A 15,589-nucleotide genomic window follows, 5' to 3' on the forward strand; every position below is an offset into this window, starting at 1 on the left:
AGACCTACTGCATCACTTTGAGGCCGTATATGGTCAGCTACCGGTCTTTTATGTTACAATGTTTTCACTTATTACATAATAATAAATATTTCATATGCAAATATTTTTTCATTTCTAATATTTTGCTAAAAGGTAAAATGAAAAATTTAAAAAGAAAAAAGAAAAAACATTTTCCTGACATTATTTCCTCAATCTGGTCTTGAAGGGTTCAAGTAAAAAAAATCTGATATAAAACAGGAGAAGAAGAAAAGAGCTCCAACTTTCTGATTGGCTACATCAGTTCTTTTCTCTGATTGGTTGACAGGAGAATGTGTCCTGTGTGGCTGCTTGTGGCTGTGGTGGTTGTGGGCGGGGCCAGGGGAGCAGTCAGTCAGTGCTGGGAGCATCCGGCCTGCCAGGAGCTGAGCTCTGAAAGCAGCATGATGGTAACAAACCTCACTGAGCACCACATCTCTGCTGCTTTGACTTCCCCACCATGTTCATCCTCCTCATCCACCTTCTTGTCACCTTCTGCAGGAGTGCATCCAGATCTGCCGCGCCGACCTCAATGCCGAGACCCCCATCGTCCCAGGCAACTCCCATCTCCAGCCGCCTCCTCCATCTGAGCCTTCGTCCTTCATCTCATCCTCGTCCTCTCCTCAGGCCAAGCGCTCCTACTCCATGGAGCATTTCCGCTGGGGGAAACCTGTTGGCCGGAAACGCCGCCCAGTCAAGGTCTACACCTCCAACGGTGTAGAGGAGGAGTCCTCTGAGGTTTTCCCCGGAGAAATGAGAAGGCGGGAGCTGGCCAATGAGCTCATGGTAGCTGCAGCAGCTGAGGAAGAGGAGCAGAAGGCTCAGGAGGCAATGGAGGAGGCAGAGGAGCACCGGCAGCTTCTAGGCAGCCTGCAGGAAAAGAAGGATGGTTCATACAAGATGAAGCACTTTCGTTGGAGTGGCCCACCACCAGGCAAACGTTATGGTGGCTTCATGAAGGGCTGGGAGGAAGGACGCCAGAAACCGCTGGTGACACTCCTCAAAAACATCATCAACAAGGATGAACAGTGAGAGCAGGGAAAGAGGAGGAAAAACAGGGAGGAACCTTTTACACCTCTGAACCGCCGGCAGCAGTTTGTTGGTGACCAATAAAAAGCTCTGAAACCTGATTCTGACTGAGGGAAAGATTGATATTTATTGTTTTATGTAAATAACTGTATTTATTACATAAAAACAAAAATATTTGCAAGCAAAGGAAGAGATGCATTTGTCTGTCTGTGTCACACCTCACATACTTCCCTAGTATCTGACTTACAACTCATCATGGAAGGAGGACAATGTCGCCTCTTCCAGTTCTGCTGCAGGCAAACAGAAGGTCACACCAGAATCTACCATCATTTACCACATTATGAATCTCATTCGGTCCACTTCATCGTAGTCCAGTTATAATCCATCAAAACAAATCCGTCATGTAGGCCACATGAAGGTCTGTACATACAGAAAGAAATTAGTGTTTGGGAACTGGAACTTTCCAGACAGCTGTTCCTACCAGTCCAAGGCGTCTCCCATAAAGGGGCCATTTATAAAACTTTCTTGTGCTGTAAGTGGAACGCAGAGTTCTGGATTGAAGGTGGACATAAATGATTAGAGGCTACTGGAGTGAAAAGGCATACACCTTTCAGACTGAAGTGTTTTCTGATTTGATGATTAGTTTTAGTGACAAAGAAAAGATGGGGTTAATGTTGGAAGTGTTCTGAGGCAAAGGTGTGCTAGATGGAGCAGGTAGGGAGACGTGGTGGCTCTGAAGCCTGTTCCGTCTGCGACAAGTGAGAACTGTTGTTGTTCTCGTGGCTCCGAAGACAAAATGAAGTAACTGGGGACGTGTTGCGGTTTGTTCTTGAGGCATCAGTCGTGCAGAACGTTCTTCTCCAGGGCTACGACAGGTACTGTGTGATTGGTTGGACATTTGAGGCGAGCTCGGTGCAGGTTGTTGATGCGGGTTGAACAGATAGCCTGAATTAACAGCTGATTATTGTGGTGAGAAAGCATGAAAATGTCCATAACACATGGTATTTACAGACATGGACATTGTGTTAAATGTCTGAAATATGAAATAATCAGGTCACTAGTTAATTGCAAACAAAAACACAGATAGCCCATAGTAAGTAAGCCCCCTGCTGTCGTCACACACAAAGCTTCTTGTGGAGGGTGAAATGACCAGTGTCCTATCAGTTTAGCATGCCCATCAGGATAGCATACCTTTGCTAATGCGCATGTGTACCATCAAATGTGTCAACACTAAGCGTATTAAAGGTATGATAATTTAATAACATCAATAAGTCTTCCGTAATGTTGTATTGGGGTTAGGGTTAGAGACACGGTTTGGGTTTGGCTTAATCGGTAAGCTGTTTGAACAATGACGCCCGTGATGGGCCGAGCAGTCAGGCACAGGTTTAAAGTTCAAAAACAGGGTTTTTATTATGACCCAAAAAAGAAAAGGTTATTTTAACATAAATGAATAAATCAGGCCTATAAAAGAGTTCAACTTAACAAAACTATAATCAAAGAACTTGTAACAAAAGTAACTCAAGCAACAAAATGAAACCAACTGACCTGACAAATGACACACAAGACGTTTCGTTTAAATAGTTTAAATAGTGGCTGATCAGCCCAAACAAAAGCAGACAAAGGGGATGGCACACAAAAACCTAACATCCTGGCATGGATGAGGAAACATGACATCATCATGCCAGTATAAGGGAAACATGGCATCATCATGCCAGTATAAGGGAAACATGACATCATCATGCCAGTATAAGGGAAACATGACATCATCATGCCAGTATAAGGGAAACATGACATCATCATGCCAGTATAAGGGAAACATGACATCATCATGCCAGTATAAGGGAAACATGACATCATCATGCCAGTATAAGGGAAACATGACATCATCATGCCAGTATAAGGGAAACATGGCATCATCATGCCAGTATAAGGGAAACATGGCATCATCATGCCAGTATAAGGGAAACATGGCATCATCATGCCAGTATAAGGGAAACATGACATCATCATGCCAGTATAAGGGAAACATGACATCATCATGCCAGTATAAGGGAAACATGGCATCATCATGCCAGTATAAGGGAAACATGGCATCATCATGCCAGTATAAGGGAAACATGACATCATCATGCCAGTATAAGGGAAACATGACATCATCATGCCAGTATAAGGGAAACATGACATCATCATGCCAGTATAAGGGAAACATGACATCATCATGCCAGTATAAGGGAAACATGACATCATCATGCCAGTATAAGGGAAACATGACATCATCATGCCAGTATAAGGGAAACATGACATCATCATGCCAGTATAAGGGAAACATGGCATCATCATGCCAGTATAAGGGAAACATGACATCATCATGCCAGTATAAGGGAAACATGACATCATCATGCCAGTATAAGGGAAACATGACATCATCATGCCAGTATAAGGGAAACATGGCATCATCATGCCAGTATAAGGGAAACATGGCATCATCATGCCAGTATAAGGGAAACATGACATCATCATGCCAGTATAAGGGAAACATGACATCATCATGCCAGTATAAGGGAAACATGACATCATCATGCCAGTATAAGGGAAACATGACATCATCATGCCAGTATAAGGGAAACATGACATCATCATGCCAGTATAAGGGAAACATGACATCATCATGCCAGTATAAGGGAAACATGACATCATCATGCCAGTATAAGGGAAACATGACATCATCATGCCAGTATAAGGGAAACATGGCATCATCATGCCAGTATAAGGGAAACATGACATCATCATGCCAGTATAAGGGAAACATGACATCATCATGCCAGTATAAGGGAAACATGACATCATCATGCCAGTATAAGGGAAACATGACATCATCATGCCAGTATAAGGGAAACATGACATCATCATGCCAGTATAAGGGAAACATGACATCATCATGCCAGTATAAGGGAAACATGACATCATCATGCCAGTATAAGGGAAACATGACATCATCATGCCAGTATAAGGGAAACATGGCATCATCATGCCAGTATAAGGGAAACATGACATCATCATGCCAGTATAAGGGAAACATGACATCATCATGCCAGTATAAGGGAAACATGACATCATCATGCCAGTATAAGGGAAACATGGCATCATCATGCCAGTATAAGGGAAACATGACATCATCATGTCAGTATAAGGGAAACATGACATCATCATGCCAGTATAAGGGAAACATGACATCATCATGCCAGTATAAGGGAAACATGACATCATCATGCCAGGCTGAGGAAACGTGGAAGCGAGCATTAGCATGAGCATTAATTTGCATTGGTGGTTAGTCTTTACTGCAATGAAGCATGAGATGAAATGATTTGGTGAATTCCTCTGAAAGGTTATTACCAACGCAAAGCAGTTAAGGCAGCACTGCACAGACAGATGAAAGAACAGACAACATGAATCAATGTTGAAGATGCTTGTGATGGCCAGACCAATGGCCACACATATAAAGGCGGTAAAAGCACCACATTGTTAGTTTTCTTTATATTTAAACTTAGTTTAAATGCTTTGGTTTCCTTTTGTTAGCGCGCACATTAAGGACCCACTGTATTTTCAATTGTTTGCGTTTTGGTTAACCTTGTTTCTTTATACTGGTGCTGAAGGGATTAGCTTGGGCATTGGGGGGCAGGAGTGTGCACAGGTGGGAAGCCAGTGAACAGGAAGTGCCACGGGCCTTTGGGAAGACCTCATCTTCAGAGGGGGAGATTAAAAGTTTAGTTTAGTTTCTTCAAATGTTTATTCATTTTCTTTCCCACTTTTGAGTAGTTTGGGTTTACCTTTTGTTAGTAGTTTTGTTAAGAATAATTAAGCTAACAGTTAGCTTCTGTTTCTTTGTCTAGTTTGTTAGTATGTTTAATGTGTTACCCCATATGTTTTGTACCTGGTCTGATCAGCCAGTATTTAAGTTCTCCTTTGTTTGTTGTTTGTCAGGTCAGTATGGTTTTGTGTTGATTATGTTCCCTAATCTGTTAGTTTAGTTATTTTCAGACTTTGATTTAGGTTTTGCTTAGTTGACCTCTTTTAAAGGCCTAATGCATTTATATTGTTTGGGCAAATAAAACCCCTTTCTTTTGAAGTCACCTGTGTTCCTCTTCCTTCGCCAGCTTGGTCCCTCACATTGCTATTAACAAGTGATGACGAGTCATCAGGTACCACCACACCAGGATTACCAGTTTACCACTGATGTTGGTTATTCCGAACACTGCCAACCGGTAAGGGGCGCCCAGTTGCTTATACTGTAGAACCATCGACCCAGCAGAGAAAGAATATAAAGAATATTCAGATCATCAGGGAGGCAAAAAAAAAGGTTCATGAGTATCTGTGGGCAGACACTTTAACTTGGTCACAGATCAGCACCCACTGTCAGCACAAGAGTCTCCCTACACTCACAGTAGCATCGATTCAGTGCTCAACAATCCGTGTATAACTATCATACCATCTTCCATAAATCTGAAGAGCACAGTAATGCTGATGGACTTTGCCAATGCCACACACTGCAACGGCGGCAAGTTCAGCTGTCCACTCACTGATAGCAAAGCGTCTACACATTGCACCAACCATGTGTGCGCAAGTTGCCACATCAACACACACTGACAGAGAGTTGTCATATGTGTACAGATATGTGATGGAAGGTTGGCCCACACAACCAGAGGAATGTCTGAAGGTGTTTGACACCAAAAGGAACAGGCTCTCCACGGAGCAAGCTTGTTTCTTCTGGGGAACCAGAGTCTTTGTACCCAAAAAACTGTGATGGGCAGAAATTTATACAGGATACTGAGGCATTGTAAAAACAAAAGCTTGGTCATGTAGCAGGTTTTTAGGGAATGTGAAACCTGTCAGCTAGACCAAAAATACTATAGCACGTCCCACTATACCCATGGAAGTTCCTGGGGGAATCCGGGAAGAGGTCACATCTCAGCTTTGTGGGACTGTTTTTAAACATGTTTTGATCATTGTGGACACATACACAAAGTGGTAAGACACTGAACTCCACACTGCTTCCCGACAGGTCTGTTGGCGTATGAATGCTGCATGACAGTTACAGCACTTGGTATAAATCACAGTAATGTGCTGTAGATTTTAGTGTGTTTGGTGAATGTAGTGTACAGTACTGTGTCTGATATGTCTTGTTTACTATCTCTGATTGCTAAAACAAGCTGTTCTGTGTGTGTTTTCTTACTGTGTATGGAAAAAAGATACACCTCTTATGTTAGAGCTGTTAGCAGCTGCCTGTATGAGTTGAACTGGGTGTCGGCTACACAGGAGCCTCAGCATTACTGGTAATAAATAGCCAATAAATTGATTAGATCCTGCCACTGCTTGAGGAAGAGAGCTCTTCAGTATGAAGCTAATTCTTCCTTTTTTGTTTTGTCAGTTCTTCTGACACACTTACAAGATACAAGTCAACATCCAAATCTCTGATATCGTTTCTTTCATACCAGTTGTGCATGTTAGAGAATCTCTGAAAGAGCCTCACGTGTCTTAGGAATTTCATTCATTCATTTATTCATTCATTCATCATCCTAACCGCTTGATCCAATGAAGGGTGGCGGGGAAGCTGGAGCCTATCCCAGCAGTCTTTGGGCAAAAGGCAGGGTACACCCTGGACAGCTCGCCAGTCCATCGCAGGGCTGTCTGAAGGATTTGTTTTGGCCTTTTTTTGGACTCGTCCAGCAGGTGAAACTTCTTCTACTACACCGAGCACAGAGACACGCAGGAATCAGTCTTGAACCCGTGTCTGTACATGAACCTTAAGCCAAGGCCGGCACATGGAGGCTCAGTGAATGTAGTGTTGAAGGTGTGGAGGTGGACCAGTGAGTCTGAGGACACCGTGTAGAAGGACAACATGCCCGCAGGACAGTCCACATACACTGCTACTCTGTCAGAGGCAAAGGAGCAGGAGGAGGAGATGGCCATCTCCACTTTGTTGTGACGGACATAGTATCCTTCTTTAGAGCAGCTCAGACACCAGGACTGACTGTTCTCTCCAAACACACATCCATCACTGTCTCCCTTCCTGCGGATTCACCTGTCAGTCACAGCCAGATCCATGTCTCCTCTCCACTCCACCTCCCAGTAGCAGCGACCAGCCAGACGCTCAACACACAGCAGCTGACACCAGACATCAAATCTGTCTGGATGATCTGGATACGACTGATCCGCCTTCACATGCGTCACCTTCCTGTTGTTGTCCGACAGTCTGAGTTTTCTGTTCACTGTGTTCATGTCGATGGTGAGTGGACAGGAATCTGATGGAGAGAAAAACACAATCACGCTGCGGTTACTGATGGACTGAGCCTTTAGCTGCTGACTGCTGTGGCCGTGTAAAGATGTCTGGATGTGATGAATCCAAAGAAAAACATGCTTACATTTCCTCAGACCTGGTCTCATCCATGGTTCTCCAGCAGGCTCCACCCTGAAAAGGAGCGGGGGGGGGGGGGGGGGGTAAGAACAGTGCTGATGTAGAAACTCCACGTGGACGTGTGTTCATGATGAGAAAAATGCTCTTTCTCTGGAAATAAAACGGTGTGTGTTTAGCAGCTTTTCATACCTGAGATTCTTTAGTCTGTGGTTTTTACCATACAGCATCCTCACTCCTGCTTCTCCTGGATGGCTGTAGCTCACATGCAGCTGCCTCAGATGGAGTGGGATGGATGTCAGAGCCGAGGCCAGAGAAGCATAGCCTTCCTCTGCGATCAGACAGCCTGACAGGCTGAAGTCACAGGAATAACACGTTACATCTACATTGTGGTGTCTGCACACTGTTGACTGGAAAGACTGGCTTGGAGCCTTCAGATGCTAAACCAGTCAACAATAAATGTAATAGTTCCCACTCAAACAGGAACATGATAATGATTCACTTATTTTCAGACCGGAAAGCAGTCTCACAACATTTTCTGAATGCTGGAGACATTCACATACTTCTCCGATCTCTAGAGCATGCACATAAAGTCATTACTCCATCTAATCTGTTTTCTATTCTTCCCCACTGTCATGCTACAGAAGCCCCAAGTCACAACAGGAGTCATGTCAGAACCTTCTACTTCCTCTCAAACAGGCTCACACTGACTTCTTTTGTTAAAATCTAGACAGTCTGATGTGACAAAATGGCGTGTTATAGCTGCTCTCTATGTCGTGTTTCTACTCCAATGCCCACAACACGCAGGTCATCACACTTCTGTCAGTGGACAAGTCAGAAATCAGACAAAAACATCAGCTTTTTTAATCTCCCAGGGAGATGAAGATGGTAACGCTGGCTGTCCAGTGAGGAGCAGGCCAAGTGTTTCTCCGACTGTGGTGTTACAGGAAAAGCTTCATGTCCGCCAGTCAGCCAAACTTCTTCTAGTCATTTCCAAGTCATAGTTTGGATTAAAATGGATCCAGTATGTTTTATAAACACTGTTTTTCTGTCCAGCGTGTTTTTATTGCAGCATTTTGTTGAAATATGAAGTTTGGAAATGCAAAGCGACTTCACAACTGCGTTTAAATGACTTTGTCATCCTGAGATGTGCCATCACCATGCTGTAATAGGCAGCTCAGCTGCAGCTACAGAGGCCACGCAGCAGGGCTGATTTCAGCTTACTGACTTTTATATGCTGTTTACAAGCCTGGAAGTTACACATGTCAAATTGAAGATTCAAAACACACTAATTATCATTAGCATGGATGGTGGGTCATAAGATTAAATCTCTGATTGCAGTTTGTGCTTTAATGGAATAAGTGAATGAAAAATGGTTTATATTTCTCCTCTGAGGGTGTGTGTAATGTCAGGGCAAAGTCTGAAACTTAATGTATATCTTGTCTAAAATAACAAAATGACCAAAAGTTAAGAATAAAAACATGACTGTAATATAATATAGTTGTATGGACTGCACAGAAGACAACACAAATCCTGCTTTGTTCAGATGTTTGTGTATTTACCCAGGAACAAATAAAGGATACAGGGATTTTTCTGAATACCACAATTTTCATAAAAACTTCTTAAATAACACTTAAGAACAAATTTATTTATAAAACGGTTGCTGAATGAGGCCCATTGTCTAAACCCCACTCATCCTTTGAAAATCTGTGATGCTAAATTCTGACTTCTTTATGCAACATCAGTTATTATTCTAATCATATGTGTTTGTTGTATATTAGTTCTTCTGCACTGTGGTTGTTTTAAAAGTGCTTTTCATCGCAGGTTGAAAAGGTGGATGAATTCTACCTGAGAGACTCCAGTTTACAGTGTTGATGTCCCAGTCCAGCACACAGCTGCTTCACTCCTGAATCCCGCAGGTCGTTGTTACTCAGGTCCAGTTGCACCAGCCTGGAGGACTGAGCCAGAGCTTCACAGCTTCTCTCTGAGAGGTCACAGCCGCTCAGTCTGAAGGAGCAGCAATGAAGGGAAAGTATTTTACAATCAGATCGGCCATTTTATAGGAAACACTACTTTTTGTTGTCAAGGTAAATTCTACAAACCCGAGGATGTTCTGCCAATCTTACGTCAGGACATTATCATACATAAGATGTCAAAGCATTTTAATGTGGCAGTCATAACTACATAGACTGCATTCTTAACTGCTGTCTTTTCTGCTCACCGTTCAGTGTGGACCTTTCTACCTTAAGCTACCTGTACTTACACAGCTTTCTTCGAGGCTTTGACCACCGGCAGCAGCCTCAGAAGAGCCTCATCTGAAGTAGAGATGTTCTTCAGGTCAAACACATGCAGATCTTTCTCTGATGACAGTAGGATGAAGGTCAGAGCTGACCACTGGGCAGGAGACAGTTTATCTGTAGAGAGACGTCCTGATCTCAGGGACCGTTGGACCTCCTCCACCAGAGAAACATCATTCAGTTCATTCAGACAGTGGAACAAATTGATGCTTCTCTCTGCAGACAGATCCTCGTTGAGCTTCTTCTTGATGTACTGGACTGTTTTCTGTACAGCTTCTGAGCTGCCTCCTGTCAGACTCACCAGACCCCGTAGGAGAGCCCAATTGGTTGTCTGTGAGAGACCCAAAAAGAAGCGCAGAAACAAGTCCGGGTGTCCATTTGAGCTCTGCAAGGCCTTGTCCACAGCACTTTGGTAGAGCTCCATCATGTCAGAGTCATCTTTTATGAGTAGATATCTGCACTAGTATTTAGCAGAAGAGAGGACAAGACCGGCGTGAAGAAGAAAACTCTGTTTCCTCCACCTGCCAGTTAAACATGGAGACCAAACTATGGCTGTTTTGGGTTTTTATTGTGTCTTATGCAAGTATCCTGCAGAAATCCACTGCAACAATGGACGCAGTATGAACACCAGACGAGGCAGATGACCCTTAACGCCATCGCTATGGATTTACCCACAATGCAATGCTACGCCACATGCAGGAAGGGACTTGGTTTGTAGTCCACTTCCTGGATTTGGTCCATTTGAAACGGACCGAGACCTGCGTTTGAAGGCGGAACGAGTCCCTTCTTTGGTTTGAATCAGGATTCTTTTGCTAGGTTCACATTTCCCCAAACGAAGCGACTTTCGGAGCAAACAGACTAGGATTCAAATCAAAATGGCTGATGTGAATGTCGCCGAAAACACTGGACCTGTTTCCTGCCAACACCAAGGAGGCATGTCACTTGGTCTGAAGAAGCTGAGCAGGCTCTGAAAGACTGTTTCAAAACAACACTATGGGATGTTTTTTGCATCATGGAATATATAAACTATTGTGTGTAAAAAAAAAAAAAAAAACTGTAGCCATTACTGTTTCTCCAACAGCAAGCCTGGATCACCCCAGACATGAGCTGAGGAGGAAGATCAGGATGGAGAACAGCTACAGGAGGAAGATGGAGCACCAACAAACCACATCTGTAATGACTGGAGGGAACTTGACCATCTCAGGCTTAAAGCTGCCCAAGTCCCAGCCTGTGGGAGACCAGGGGTGGGCTGGTCCTTGCCCATCTGCTCCCACTGGTGAGCTCCTGACTTTTTCAACAGGCCTCCCCCAGACTAGCCTCCTCTCCTGCAAGATCCATCACAGAGTATGCCATGTGTCCTGGTCTTCCTGTGCACCCCCACCCCTCTATCTCTTGACCTCCAGCTCACACCCATCCAACCCTTCCAGTTTACACAAGACACTGCAGCCCAAGGAGCTCAACAGCTACAGGCCGGCAGCTCTGACATCTAATCTGACAAAGACGCTGGAGAGACTGGTCCTCACTCATCTGGTGAGCTCCGGGACCGCTGCAGTTCGCCGACCATCGCCATCGGGGTAGATGATACCGTCACCGACCTCCTTCACACCTCCCTCACTCACTTGGAGCAGGCTGGAAGCACTGTGAGGGTTATGTTCCTCAGACCAGGCTGCTGGTGGAAGAGCTGCCACTCGCCGGGGTGGACCATCACCTCACAATGTGAATTTTGGATCACCTCACTGATAGACCACAGTTAGTAAGGGTGCAGAGCTCTGAGTCGGATCAACTTGTCTGCAGCACTGGGGGTCAGCAGAGAACAGTTCTGCCTCCATTTATGTTCAGCCTCTACAGCCCCCGGAAGTGGAGATGGTGGGAACCATCCACGTTAAATAACTCCGTCCCACCCTCTAAAGGACACTATGACAGCTCTGGGCAGCTCCTTCAGTGAGTGGCTGCTCCATCCATGCTGTCTGAAGGAGACGTAGCGCAGACCCTTCCTGCCGGCTGCTGTCAGCCAACACAACAAACATGAAGCTAGCTGGTCTGCAGATCAGTAGACAAACAACAGACTTGTCACTGGACTCCGCTTAATAACACCCTACTTCTCTTATGGGTCAGTTCACCATTTTCCACTTTCCTGTCGGTCCGAACACTAGCGATGGCTTCCAACGTGTTTCTTTTTATTCACCAAGAGAACAAATAGTAACGTTTCAGACCACAGCCCCTCCTCAGACTGAAAGCAGTCACATTTCTGTCTGATCACCTGATCAATCGGGAAAGGACGATCACAAACACGTTTACAGAGGAAAACATGAGAGCAATCAAATAGTCCTAATTCAGACAAACCAGTAGGAATAAGAGATTAAATATACACAATTACTTTAATATTGCTTGAAAAAAGCATCAGGTGTGAATCGTCATGACAACACACTAGGAGTACCACATGTTAACGGTGCACCTCAGTTAGTATCACAGATGGAGTGTCTCCAACTCCCCAGAACCAGGAAAGTGGACTCTTGTGGAACCTGTACTGTGGCAGGTGCACCACTCGGGCCCAGAACATAACTACCTCTCTGCTGGTGAATAAAAACACATCAGGAGCCATTGCTAGTGTTCAGACCTACATTTTCTCATGGTCCGAACTCTTCTTTGGTTCCAGCACCGAGCTCCATCATGTGGAAGATGTGTGTAATTTTGAACATTATGATGCAGCATTGCATCATTGATGCAGTAGAATCATACCTGGAATATCATTTATTACTGATTTGCATATTATCAGTACCTCTCTGTACTACATGCAGTCTCTGTACTACATGCAGGTATACTTACAGTTAAAACTATTATCCTGGATGAGGTTTTTTTTATCTTACCTCTTTTTATGTTCTATATTTATCATTATTTCTTATTTTATCCTATGCCTAGCCTTTCTGACTGCTCTTTCCTCTGTGGGTTGTATTGCTGCTCTTCCGCTGTAAATATCAACGTTGTGGGACAAATAAAGAAATCTTGATTCTTCAGTACAATTCTTAAGAGATTACTTAATTGATCAAAATCCATCTTTAGAGAAATCCTCTTATGGCTCTGCAGACGCTCAGCCAGCTCCTCCTGCTTCATTCTCCTCAGGAAGTCCACTGTGATCTTCACTAATGCCTCTCTGCTGCTCTTCCTCTGCTCGTCCTCCTCACCCTCCAACACTGAGCATTCTGGGTAATCTGGACTCAGAAGCTTCTGGAACTCCTTCAGCTCCTTCTTCAGAAAAGTGATGATGTTGTCCTCCAGCAGCTGGAAGAGGAAGCCCACACATCAGTCTGAAATCATGAAGACCATCACGTCTGACAGGCCTCTGCGGAGGTCGGCAGGGAGATGCCAGATCAGAGGTGTTCTCTACAGGAACAGACCATAAAGATGGAGTCCAGCTGTGTGTGATGCTGCTGGGCAGACTGACCACTGGGATGCTTTGAGCTTGGCTGGCCCACTCTGTGGAGGAATCAGCAGAGAGTCGTGCTTTCAAATAAACACTGAATCTGTTTTCTTTTTCAAGTTGCTGATCTCATTTAGAATGAACAAAATGCCCGTTATCCAAGTCAGTGGTTCTTTCAAAAGCTTTTAGTTGTGCATCTCACTTTCACAATATCCATCAAATTTATTGTAATAATGAATTTACTTACTTTGGTACCTCAGTAGAATGAGTGGATTCAGTGAAGCCTTGTTTTTCCAGCTTTCTCCTGATAATAACAATGTTAGTAAGGCAGAAGATAGCGACATTACAAACAACTTCTATGATTAACGTTTTCTAAAGATTGAGAGATCAGGCTTAGTTTGATCAGTTTTACCACAGACTGCAACAATAAAAAGAGACAAGTCCGGCTCAAATGAAGCTTCAAAAGAAGTTTAAGAAGAAAATTAAAAGGGTGGATCAATTTTCACTCATGTACCGATGACATAAACTTTATGCTTGAGTTGGGTTATGGGTGTCACTAACCCTGCTCAAACTGCCTCCTACATTTAAAGGTTTAGTTTTAGAGTGAAAAAGGTACAACCTCACAGCTACACCACCAATCTTACCCTATCTGTAAGGGAGTGCCTGACCAGCATGCAGAGGTAACTCATTCCCCTTGTCTTTGCAATCCTACTCCTGTGGTCTCTTCCCACAACTTGTGACAAATAGGTGTGGGTAACGTAGATCGTCCGATAAATCGAGAGCTTCACCTTTTGGCTCAGTTCTTTCTTCACTACAACTGACCACAACATCGTTGGCATCACTGCAGATGCAGCAATGATCTGCCTGTTGATCGCCCACTCCACCCTTCCCCACTCTTGAACAAGCTACTTGAACTCCTCCACTTGGGACAGGACCTTATTCCTGGCCTGGAGAGGACACAACACCCTTTTCCACCTAAGGAGCTTGGTCTTGTGTTGTGGAAATTTTATGTTCTAACTTAGACTTTCACATATTTCATAGCCCTTAGCATATATTCATTTCTGAATATGGCTTTGTGGGCTTTATAAAGGTCATGATGAACCTAACAAGTTAAGCTTAGTTACACAGTGTCTGCTTATTTACCCTTACAGACATAGCTAATGTGTAAAGGCCCTGAGATGTCTGCATTCAGACATCTGGGATCTGATTAACTAGTCTTGTTTAGAATAACATAGATTCATGGCAGCCTATTGACGCCCTTACGCAAGGGTAGAAGGACGGTTCAGTCTGGAACCAGAACATTTCAGACTTCTGCTGTCGGACCTCTGAACCGTCTCTCCAAATTGCAGTTTGTCTTACTCTGTTCTTTCTAATTTTCTGTTCAATAAACTTTGTCATCCTGTCACTTCAGAACCAGACTCCTCGTCATTGACAGACTTTTTTCCACAACACATGGATTTGGAGGTGCTGAATGTCATCCTAACAGCTTCAAAGTCAGATTTGAATCCAGCAAGAGCTTGAGACCACAGCCAATAAGGCCCGGTAGGACTCCTCCCTCAGCTTGGCAGCATCCCTCACTGCTGGTGTCCCCCAACATGTTTGGGGATTACAACCATGACAAACACTGATAGCCTTATGGTTGATACTGGCCACCTCAACAAGGGAGGTGCAGAACATAGCGAACTTGGACTCAATGTCTCCCACCTCACTCACCTCATGGTTGAAGCTCTGTCGAGGTGTGAGTTGAAGTTCTCTCTGAGCGGGAACACTTCCAGATGTTTCCAGCAGACAATCACAACATCCTCCTCCACCATGTGAGCCAACTCACCACTAGGTGGTGATCAGTTGAAGCTCCACTCCTTTCTTCACCAGAGTGTCCAAGACATGCAGTTGCACGTCCAATGATACGACTACCAAGTCAATCATTAAATTACGGTCTAGAGTATCCTGGTGCCACCTGCACATGTGGACACTCGTATGCTTGAATATGGTGTTCATTATGGACAGGAAGGGCCAATCAGACCAATCATGGTCCTCTAAGTCTCACTGTAACTGCCCACATGAGTACTGAAGTCCTCAGCAAAACAAGGAGTTTCTCAGAGGTTTCTCTCCAAGACTCCCAACAGGGACTCCAGACATGGTGGGTACGCTGAACTGCTCGGTGGGTTGGGTGCTGTTATCAAGGAGACTTGATAACAGGCCTGCCCAAGGCCAGTGAAGGGAACCAGATTCAGATAACAGCTTTTGTTTTGGGTCAGGCTGATATTCGTTTGACTTAACCTTGTGCACAAGCACAAACAGAATGCAAGACCCATCCCCCCCAATTGATGGCAGAGGCAGGCTGCCCTCTCCTCCAACATTCAGGCATAGCGTCGGAGGGCAAGGAGTATGCGCACTCCTACTCGGCGCATCTCACCAGAA

The 15,589-nt window shown here is 44.4% G+C and overlaps 1 protein-coding gene across 1 annotated transcript; it reads left to right on the forward strand.

Annotated features, from left to right (window-relative positions):
• Nucleotides 1–308: 308 nt before the first annotated feature.
• LOC306773750 (pro-opiomelanocortin-like) lies at nt 309–1,047 on the forward strand (the record flags this gene model as incomplete). Its single annotated transcript, XM_079263649.1, has 2 exons — nt 309–425; nt 517–1,047. 2 exons carry the CDS (start codon nt 309–311, stop codon nt 1,045–1,047), a joined length of 648 nt encoding a protein of 215 aa, XP_079119775.1.
• Between the last annotated feature and the right edge of the window lie 14,542 nt (nt 1,048–15,589).

This window comes from Telmatherina bonti (assembly GCF_933228915.1).
Source record: "Telmatherina bonti genome assembly, chromosome: 24".
NCBI lineage: Eukaryota > Metazoa > Chordata > Actinopteri > Atheriniformes > Telmatherinidae > Telmatherina > Telmatherina bonti.